Source organism: Corythoichthys intestinalis, chromosome 16, assembly GCF_030265065.1.
Source record: "Corythoichthys intestinalis isolate RoL2023-P3 chromosome 16, ASM3026506v1, whole genome shotgun sequence".
Taxonomy (NCBI): domain Eukaryota; kingdom Metazoa; phylum Chordata; class Actinopteri; order Syngnathiformes; family Syngnathidae; genus Corythoichthys; species Corythoichthys intestinalis.
Window position 1 is genome coordinate 8965164 of NC_080410.1, and position 11269 is coordinate 8976432.

At 41.2% G+C, this 11269-nt stretch overlaps 1 protein-coding gene across 5 annotated transcripts in view; it reads right to left on the minus strand.

Moving 5' to 3' along the window:
• atf7ip2 (activating transcription factor 7 interacting protein 2) overlaps nucleotides 1-10938 on the minus strand; it is a 35835-nt gene extending 24897 nt beyond the window's left edge. For 2 of the 5 annotated variants that reach the window (XM_057816973.1, XM_057816975.1), the window contains exons 1-3: nucleotides 10782-10937; nucleotides 10475-10535; nucleotides 7480-7552 (exon numbers count right to left, since the gene is read on the minus strand). In XM_057816973.1, the coding sequence (XP_057672956.1) occupies nucleotides 7480-7552; nucleotides 10475-10482 (81 nt within the window). In that variant the 5' untranslated portion in view covers nucleotides 10483-10535; nucleotides 10782-10937. Of the gene's footprint in view, nucleotides 1-7479; nucleotides 7553-10474; nucleotides 10536-10781 lie in introns of all 5 variants that reach the window. The other 3 variants (XM_057816976.1, XM_057816972.1, XM_057816974.1) reach the window with 3 other exon arrangements.
• Between the last annotated feature and the right edge of the window lie 331 nt (nucleotides 10939-11269).

Genomic DNA, 11269 nt, shown 5'->3' on the forward strand with positions numbered 1-11269 from the left:
AATCAGGAGGCAATTACAAACTGAGTTTTTTTTTTTTTTCTTACAAAAATGACGACCACCAATGGCGATTTTTGTGGGTGTTCCGTGAATTGTGCTATTTGCAAATGTATAGTGTTGTTTTTCTCAAATTTTGTCAAAACTGATAATGTTAGAGCGCCTTCAATGTGTACATTGGGTCAATTCCTTTTAAATTTTCGGGTATGTACAGGTCACTTCCTGTACATTTTGGATCATTTCTAGTTGATTTTTGGGCATTGCCAGGTCACCTGGTTATGGGCCCTTTTTCATTTTGGGGTATTTTAAGGCTACTTCCTATGGATTTCGGGTCACTCACTGGGACACTTATGTGTCATTTTCTGTTGATTACATGTCACTTTGTATTCTTTTGTGGCATTCACTTCCTGTAAATTTTGGGTCACTTCCTTTTAACTCATTTGCTCCCCAAAACGTATAAATACGTTGTATTTTTAATTGTTTCAGTGTCCCAAAGACGTATGCGTCGTTTACGCCCCCCCCCCCCAAAAAAAAGACATCTCTGGGTTCTGATTCAATTGCGCTCCAAAGCACAAAGCTGAAAATCAATTTTAAAGCAATAAAACTGGCCATTGGGGGGCAGTAGCGCATTTGGTAAGACCCGCAACCCTATTCAACGGCAACAAGAGGCCAAGCCGCTACGACGTCTCCGGCCCGGTGATCTCCGCCATCCATCCCACCTAAACACCTGACTCCACCACCTGTCTCAACTGCTCCTCGGCTACCTTTGCCTCACCCGGCTCTGCTCTACCCCCAGACGACGACTTTTGGCTAGTGCGTGGGGCCAGGCCAAAACGAGCGACCAAGAAGCCCACACTTATCCGCAACCCAAACCATAAAACCACAAATAGTTCTACTCCTTCCCAAAAATCTTCGTCCCCAGTCCAACCAAACCGTCCTGCACCCACGATTGAACTAAACAATAGATTCGACATCCTCAGTTCTGTCGATTTCCCCCCTCTTTCCATTACTCCAATCTGCCGTTCTCCACGCCGCACTGAAAATCCTACCTCCAATATTATTGACCAACCTCCAAACCCTCACAACACTCAGTTGATAACGTCCTCTGACGCGACATCTCCTCGCCCCAACAACGGGTACCCCACCTGGAGAAACAGCGCTCGCCTCCCTCTCGACCCCGCACACTTTTTCCGCCAACCACTGCTATCATTGGAGACTCTCTTATTAAACATACCCGTTTTCTTAACTCCACGACTTACTGCTAACCTGGCGCTAGTATCGCAAAAATAAACGAAGTCATACCAAACTTAACTCGTAGTCTCCCCCAATCCATTAGTCGCCTCATCCTGCACATCGGAAGCAATGACACAGATCGGGGCGCGTTCGATTCGCTCCGGCGAGACTATCGAGCTGTTCAATAACCTTAAAAACTGCGGTAAATCTATCTATATTAGCGGACCTATCCCCACTCTTGGACTCGGCGTGCAGCGTTTCAACAGACTTTTACAGCTGCACACATGGCTGCTAGCCGCTTGCACTTTTTATGACTTTATTTTTATTGACAATTTTAATACATTTCAAAACCGTCCCTCTTTTATCATTCCGATGGCCTACATTTGAGTACGCTGGGCACCGGCGTGCTCGCAGCGAATTTTCACTACCTCGTTCAGACCGCTAATCAGAAATGCCATCCTGACCATGCATGAAAATTGGCCAACTGTGTGCTCCACTGCCCCACCCATTTTTGCGGCTTTTCTCCCCCTCGCTCTCCTCCTCCCTCCTCTCAATGCGCTGCTGCCCCTGCCCCTCCCTCTCCGACCCCATTGCCTTCGCTTTCTCCCTCTCTCTCTTTTGCTGCACCGTCACAGCATACCACTGGCCCTAGCTCCCCCACCTGGAACTTTTCGCCATTACACTCCCACACTATTGTTTTTCCAATTCCAACCATTGTTAGTGTAAGACCCATGCGTTCGCATCCTACCCGCACAAGCGCAAACATCAACAACCTATTCCATATTAAATTAATGCCTCCGATCCTTCCTCATAAGCACACTGACACCAGTATTAAATTCGGCCTGCTCAACATTCGCTCTCTCTCAAATAAAGACCATCTTATTCACGACCTCATAAGTGACCATAAACTGGATATTCTCTCTCTAACTGAAACATGGCAGCAGCCCAAGGATTTCACCCCACTGAATCAGTCTACTCCACCTGGATTCACCTACACGTGTCAACCACGCAACTCTAGTCGTGGTGGCAGTATTGCATCCATCTACCGTGATAACGAGGTTGCTACCTGTACCTGATAGCCCCATTCTCACTTCTTTTGAATACTCCGCTTCACTCTTGCCTGGTCGTTCTCCCACAACAATTACCACTATATATCGGCCGCCTAAACCAAACAAGGATTTTCTAATTGATTTTTCACAACTGGTCATCCATCTTTCTTCCCTCTGTCAAACTATTATCATCCTTGGCGACTTCAACATTCATCTTGACAATCAAAATAATACCTTCACAAAAGATTTCATCTCCTGCCTTGACAGCCTCGGTTTAACACAATGCATCAACTTTCCCACTCACAACAAAGGACATATTTTGGACTTGGTTTGCTGCTCTGCTCCACCCCTTTTGACTGCAGGCCCACCCATTACTATACTCTGACCACTCCCTAGTTACTTTCACTCTCAAGTAGGGCTGTCCCAAACGATTAATTTTCTCCCGATTCGTCAGCCAACTATTTTTACGATTGGTCGACTAATCTTATAATTAAAAAAAAAAAAATGAAAAAATTGTTTTTTTTTTTTTTTTTTTTTTTTTTTTTTACTAATTTAGCAATGAAATTTTTGTTGATGCTTATCAATTCACAAAAACATTTTGGAACACTTAAATTCTTTAATGAAGTACAAATAAACAAATAACAATAATGAATCACAAATAAGCAATGACTTTAAATGCTGATAGAATTAACTTGTGCAAAAGAATGGAATGTAAACAGATTCAGAACACTGACTTCACCTTTCCAACATGATTCAAAGCAATTCTTAAAAAAATACCTAGCATTCACATTATAGTATACTGTCGTACTATATATAATAGTATGATAATAATTATTCATTGCCAATCAGACTTTTCAGAAAGTGTGTCATTATAAAGGTATTCTTAGTGTAGAATCTGAAGTATGTGGGATTAACTCCAGAAATCATTATTTATATGACGAACATGACATGCTTTTATTTTGAAATGCTCACCGGAAGTACGTTCACTAAACCGCTAATTTAAGCTTTACACTCCGCAAAAAAAGCACTTTTTGTGATTGCATGTGGTGTCAGTAATAGATTTTTTTCCTTTTGCAAATGCTGTTAAGCAGCGATTTTTCGTGTTTGAAGTGTCACCTTTTAACTGCAAGTTTTGGAGAAGGCTGCCTGTTTTATAGCCGGCTAAAGTAGGTCGTCTTTTTTCCCCATTCACCTCAATGTAGCAATGCTAACGTATATCGTGTTTAATATAGATGTATTTCCTTATTTTGTATGTCTGAACTTTAATTCTACAGCGTGTTGATGAGAGAAAAGAACTGGAGTCTCATATGCCATCAGTACGCACGCACAAATGGATGCGCGCGCGCAACAATAAAACCCAGCCGTGAAAATGACCGCCCTCATTTTTATTTACCATGCGATAAATGGACTCATTGCATATCGCGACAGGCTTAGCAACTTTAATAAAACATTTATTAGTTAGTTAGATGGACTTACAATCTCCTGTCGTTATCATTCACGGCTGACGTGCAGCCAAGCTTGGCATTGAAGAGACAGAACACAACAGTGTACCCTCCTTTGTTTCTTTAAAAATAAGTCAATGCTTTTGACTCTCTGGTGCGCTTTTTTTCGGCTTTGTGCCGCTATTCCCGCTTGCATACCAAGCATCCGACATTCTGAACTTTCCACGCATACATTTTTTTTAACCCTTCATTAACCGTCGATGGGATGTTGTGCTCGTCGACGGATTTACCTCATCGATGACGTCGACTATGTCGACTAGTCGGGACAGCTCTACTCTCAAAATCCCTTTTTCAAAGATTGTCCTCCCCAGATCAATTTTATTTCGCAAGACCGAGACCATTAACACCCAAGCACTCTCTTGTGACATTGACAACCTTCCCCCCACAAACTCGACCAGTTAACCTGCCGATTTAGTGTCCCATTACAATACCCATCTCCACTCACTCCTGAACTACCACGCCCCCCTAAAAACCCGTTCTGTTTCCTTCACCCAATCCGCGCCCTGGTTCACCCCTGCTCTCCTCCTGTTCAAGTCATGAAACCGTCAGCTCGAACGTCTGTACAAGAAAACTGGACTATCAATACACAAAGAAATGTACTGTTCAGAACTCACTTTATACAAGGACCAAATCAATGCAGCCAAATCAACTTACTATTCCAGTCTCATTTCAGCTAATCAACACAACTCTAAAAGCCTGTACACACTTCTAGCCAAACTCACTAAGCCTCCCGATCCACTCCCTCGTCACATATGTTCTGCTAATTTTTGTGAAGCCATCCTGACATTCTTCTCCACGAAAATCACTGACATTCACCAATCCCTGACTCACTACGGAGCTGCAGTTTCTGGGACTGACCCTGTTCCCTTTCATGTTCCTCTCATTATCACCCACTCCTCATTTACCCTTCCTTCAATCCCGGCTATCTCTGACATCATCACCAAATCCAAACCCACCACCTGTCACCTTGATCCTCTTCCCACTGCCCTCATCAAAACTTGTCTTCCCTCAAAAGCCCCCTCATCACTACTATCATTCACTCTTCACTTACATCCGGTACGGTCCCCCCATCCCTCAAAACTGCTTCCATCACACCCATTCTAAAGAAACCCAACCTGGATCCCACCAATTTCAATAACCTTCGCCCCATCTCCAACCTACCATTCATTTCCAAAATTCTTGAAAAAACCGTTGCATCCCAACTCCATAACCACCTAATTCCCAATGACATTTACGAGCACTTTCAATCGGTTTCCGCCCCCTCCAAAGCACCGAAACAGCCTTACTTAGAATTACAAACGACCTTCTCATAGCATCCGACTCCGGTTTATTATCAATTCTCGTCCTCCTTGACCTCACTGCCGCCTTCGACACAATTCCCCATACAATCCTTCTCGACCGACTCTCCTCCATTGGTATCACCCACACACCCCTTTCCTGGTTCACTTCCTACCTGTCCAACCGCACACAATTCATCAAACTTGGCCCCCATAAATCCAGTTCCCTCCCTGTTTCCGCTGGCGTGCCCCAGGGCTCTGTCCTGGGGCCGCTCCTCTTCATCATCTACATTCTCCCCCTCGGTTCCATCTTCCGCAAACACAACATTCACTTTCACTGCTACGCGGATGACACCCAGCTCTACATATCCTCAAAACCAACCGCCTCCCTCCCATCTTCCTCCCTCACCCTCTGCTTAGATGACATTAAGTCCTGGTTGTCCTCCAACTTCCTCCTACTTAACAGCTCCAAAACAGAAGTCCTCTTAGTTGGAACCACCGCAACGCTCTCTAATGTCCATAATTTCTCTATTACCATCAACAATTTACCGATCTCTCCTTCGTCTCAAGTTAAGAGTCTGGCTGTCATCCTCGACAGCACACTTTCCTTCCGGTCACATATCAACAGCATCACCAGATCAGCCTATTTCCACTTTCGCAACATTTCTCGTCTCCTCCCTTCTCTCACCCGCCATACCGCTTCCACCCTGGTCTCTAATCTAATAACCTCCCGGCTCAATTATTGCAACTCACTGCTCTTTGGTCTCCCTAACAAGTCCCTCCAGAAACTGCAGCTCCTCCAGAACTCAGCAGCATGCCTCATCACTCGAACCCCCGCAACACACCACATCACCCCCATCCTCCGTCAACTTCACTGGCTTCCCGTAAAACAAAGAATCATCTTCAAAATACTCCATGCCCTGGCCCCTCCCTACCTTCGCGATCTTCTCCGTCTAAACAATCCAACCCGTTCACTTAGCTCTACCACTATTCTTCCCCTCTCCGTCCCCCGTGTCCGCCTCTCCACCTTTGGTTCTAGAGCTTTTAGTCATTGCACCCCCCAGCTCTGGAACTCCCTACCCACTGATCTTCGCAGCATATCTACTCTATCACTTTTCAAATTTGGACTGAAAACACACCTGTTCACTCTTTCTTACCCACCATAACCCCTAGCTCTGTTATATTTTTGCTTTTTATTGTGCTTTTAATTTTTTATCCTTTTATTCTTTTATCCTTTTTATCGTACTATTATTCCATGTCTCTTGTGAAGCGTCTTTGTGTGTTTTGAAAAGCGCTCTAGAAATAAAATGTATTATTATTATTATTGTTAACAAAAAATATTTTGTCAATGAACATTTTTTTCATGACGATGACGAGTTGAAAACGTGTCTTGGGGACCAAAACATAACGAGACGAATGCCCGTTTTCGTCTGACGAGACAAGAACAAGATGAAAATTCGCCAAAGTTTCCATCATGAGTTCACCATGTGTGAAATTTTCTTAACCTATGTGTAGTTAGCACGAATCGTAGCAGTGTTTGGTCGTGTCACTCAGGTGACGTGCTGCACCCACCTCTGTGAAGTTGGCCCCTCATCAGACGCAAATTTATATAGAAATGATGTCAATCGTTTGTTTTATGTTTGTGCTGTAAAAAGTTTCGTTTGTGCAGCTATCGTTTTTGAGATTATTACAATTCTTTTATAGGTCAATTTGAGGTCAAACCACCAACACTTTTGATTAAAATTGGCTAAAAATTGTGTCGCCACGCACACACATACCCTTACTCGGTGTACTCCGTCTCCCAGCTCCAGACTTGCATTTTATGAAACACAAGTCAGGTGCTGCTTGGCAAGTTTTGTTTTCTCATCTTGGCTAGATATGCCATGTTCCTTTAGGCGTTAAAAGTCTGTGCTGAGTGATCATCACGCTAAATGTAACTTGTATTGTTACCATAGCGTCGTGTCGTCCTAAACTCTTGGAAAACTTTTAATACATACATTACAAAGTTTGTGGCGTCCAGGTAAGTTTAGGCAATTGATAATAATATACTGTTTTCCTTCTGAGTGTGTATGATCATCACGAAGATGGTGATGTCCTTGTAGACTCAACAATTATGTGTTCGTCAACGTTCATCTGAAATTGTTTGAAACCTTTTATTTATTCATGGACTAAAACTTTTGAATTTTACAGACGAAAACATTTTGAGACATTTTTTGACTAAAACTAGACAAACACATTTTGAAATGACTAAAATATGACTAAGATTAATAAGTGTTTTCATCGAAAAGACTAAGACGAATACAAAAATTAAAAGAGATGGCAAAAAACAGCACTGCCATACACAGTAACAGTCAAAGGTTTGGGCATTTCTTCACACCAATAATTTATGAAAACACAATTGTATAATAGAATGGTGTGACTTACTTCAGACAGGGGAAACTTGACCTTCTCAACACAGATTCCTGAAGAATCTGACTGGGGATGAGGCCGGTTCATTCTTTGAAGAAAAATAGATGAAAGAATTTGCACTCGAAACTGTCGCCAAACAAGCTGCACTTCAAGAGATAGTTCTTCTACCACTAGGTTAACCCTAACTCGAGGTGAGAGCACGCGAGAGCATTAATAAAGACGCCATGATTTTAACGATATTATCACGTACTTGCCTCTTTTCGATTCAAAAACTCCATGTAGCATGTATCACCGAGTGTCAAGACACAGCTGTGAATGGCCACAGCTAGATTTTTGGGGGATTTTATGGGTGAAAAATGGTAATATAACAAGGGTCGCAATGCAGAAATCGCAGACATCAAAGAGTAATCAAGATTTTCATTTTCATATATTTACCCTTTTAAACATTCTTTTTTTTGTTTGGATCAATTGTTTATCATCTAAAATATTGGGGAAAATGCGACAATAACAAAAAAAATACAATTAAGCGATAGTTATGAGGTAAATATCCGTGACTTTTTTACAGACGCCAATTTTTTATATTGTGATGTAATTTGTTTAAAAGTTAAAAATATGCGAGTGAATCAGTTTTTAAAGTCGTTTTTTTCTATTTTTTTTTTTTTTTTTATAAAACTAAATATTAGACATCAATTAATGATTCTAAGTTAAAATGACAGACATTTAAAATAATAAATATAATTACTTAGCTTCTTTTTATGGCTGGGTAGAAACAAAAGCATTTGCGCTGTGTTTGTAAACAGGGGTCTTCAAGGTAAAACGGACACATTAAAAATAGTTTGGGGGCTTAATGCCCCATGAAACTGCTTTGACAGCATATACTGTAGACATATTGTTCTATCAATAAACAGCAGTTTATTTTAAAGAGGGGTGCAAGAGCAGAAACTGCTTTTTCAGCCTTGTCTGTGTTTTCCGCCATATATTCATGTATCAGCCATACATTTACAATATATCAAGATATGAATACCTCATTGGCCTTAATAATTTTAGAAGGCACTAAATTAGCCTGTCACATAACAATGTTACTTGCAAAAATATTAAAATCCGTCAGATGTCACCGTTAGTTAACCCTTGAGAGTCGAAGGACGCGCCGGCGCGTCCTCAGCGCACGTCGTCTTTGAAGCGCCCTCGCGTTTTAATTACGTCACCCACATGCCGTTGGTTGGTCTCGTTTTAAAGTGCGGAAGTTGCGGTTTACTCTCGTTGTTATTTGAAGTCAATCGACCAACTAAAACGTGAGATATTGTCATTTAAGTTTTATAGTTTTATTGTCCTCTCAAAAAACATTAAAACGCTGCATGGATAATTTGTTTATGTCTATATTTCCATCATTTCTTGTCCTTTTTCAAAACAGAAGCTCCATGAAAAAAACACAAATCAAACGAACCCTTTCGAAGTCACAGTGAAAGCACAACATGCGTTTTTTTTTTGTTTTTTTTTTAAATAAATATAACTGCCGTGCGAGGTTCCACCGAACGAGAGGGAGGAGTGTTCTGAAGCAGTGAGGTGGCGACTGACGGCCGTTTGAATCGAGCGAGCGAGCGACTTTGTGTGACTTTGAGAATGAACGGATAACTAAATTTAGCGCAAGCAATTGTGCTTTTTGATCAACGTGAGGAAGAGGATGGTCCAAATTCGTCATCATCGTCTTCTTCGGAAGAGTCCTCGAGTGAAGATAGTGACGGATTTGAACACGTGGGTGACGCCATCGACGAGCAGAGGTAAGCCAACCCACTTTTTTTTTTTTTTTATGCTGCTGAAAAAGTTTCTTTTGAAAGTTTCTTTTGATATTGCAAGACAAAGTTAATTTTGATGCAATATAAGTGTGTGTTTGTGTATATAATAATAAAATGTGCATATCGGATCAAAGTATAATTTGTGGTCTTCCTTCTATATGAAGATTAGGGATGTAGCACATATTCAGCTATGGTATTCTTTCTATTGTCATACATATAGATTTCCATTATTATTTTTTTCTGTATATATTTTTATTTTATACTTTATTATTTTCATAAATACTGACTTTTTTTTCCATGTACATTTATAGTGACAATGAAAGTAAAGTGAAATGAAAATGGAAGGGTGGAAAGAGGACCGACACCCCATGGAAGTGTGGGCTGTGTGATGTCGCCCTGTGTCTAATTCCAGGACGAAACTGCTTTTCGGAGTGGCATGCCTGAAAAAAATTTAACTTATTTATTGTAAATATTTTTGAAAATACTTTTTTTCCCAATGTTATACATATATTTTTTTCCCACAATCAGTCTTCTCAATTTGTGTATATAAATGTGTGTTCAAGAAGCTTGATTGTGTGTACATAGTTTTCATCAGGTGATGGGCTGCAATACCTAAACTCATATAGAGATGGCCTCTAAACACTTTTTGTGTTAGATGGTATATTTTTTCACTGTTCTTCACTGTTTGGTCTGCTGTATATAACCTGTTTTGACTAGAGCATGTATAAAGGCAAAAAACGCCTATGGCTATACCTGTTGTTTATGTTGAATTGTCAAATATAAGACTATTTATTCTAAGTTTTTTTGGTTGAATGTTCATCCTAACATGTTGAATAAATATTACAAAGTTTCAAAACGGTTCGTTACGCATGTTTGGTTGTCAATTGGACATCAATATTAAAAATTTTAACAAAACGATTTTGGAATTTTTGGTCTTTTTGGGCCCAAAATGATGATTTATAATTGGTCAGTGAAGGAAACAACAGTTTGGACATGAAGTTCAAGGTGTCACAAAAAAAGGGACCAAACCAGGCCATCGTAAACAATTCTTTCTTTGAAATATAAAGGCAACTTCAAAGGCATGCAAAATAAGACAAAATAGGCCCAGACCTTAAAGGGTTAATAGTAACACTGTACCGACATGCATCGGTACATATCAGCTAATGTACCGAGCCCACTCTCGGTGCCTCGTAAACTCATCACTACCTGCAACCTACCTTTGCATTTGCAGTATGGGGCGATGAAAGAAGGCAAGATGGTACTGGCCAACAGAAAAACCTAGAAGGATAGCATTGCATTAGCATTTAGCAACACAGCACAGCACTGCTGAAAGGCTTCGCTCATAGAGTTTGCACAACAACAAAAAAAAAAAAAAAAAAAAAAAAGTAAGATATCCAACAACAAAGCAACAGTGATATCACTCAATGACACCCCAACTCTGACTAAACGAAGCCAGTAAACTTAGATTAGCTTATTCCACAAATGAATTTAGACAGTTTTGCCCACAGACATTTGAGACGTTACCTTTTGAACGAATCCACAACGACTGGTGGATGACGTCGCAGAATAGTGAGTTTCACTACTCACCACCTGATAGTGATGGGCTACCGTATCACTAGTTTGCTACTGCGCGTGCGCACAATAACGTCACTTCCTTTTTAGCGTTAACAGTAGGCACACGGGCTGTGTTTCAATCGCGGTTTAAATGAGCCCTCGCTCACTTGCCCTAGCCGCCGCCCCCCGGGGGAATCCCTGCCGCCATCTCATGGACCCTCAGAGGGCTCAGCGATCGAGTGAAAAACGATGGTCACTCCGGAGCTCCCTGTATCCCACAATGCATTGCAGTGGTACACGGAAAATATGTCCATGCGGTGGTAATAATGAAGCTTAAATACAGTTGGCTGCGGTCTATTTACCACCAGAGAAGAAAATGAATGGAGGCTCCAGCACGATGTTGGAATGTGATACCAAACTGCCTTTGGAGTTGTAAAATTTATCATTGTTGTTAATAA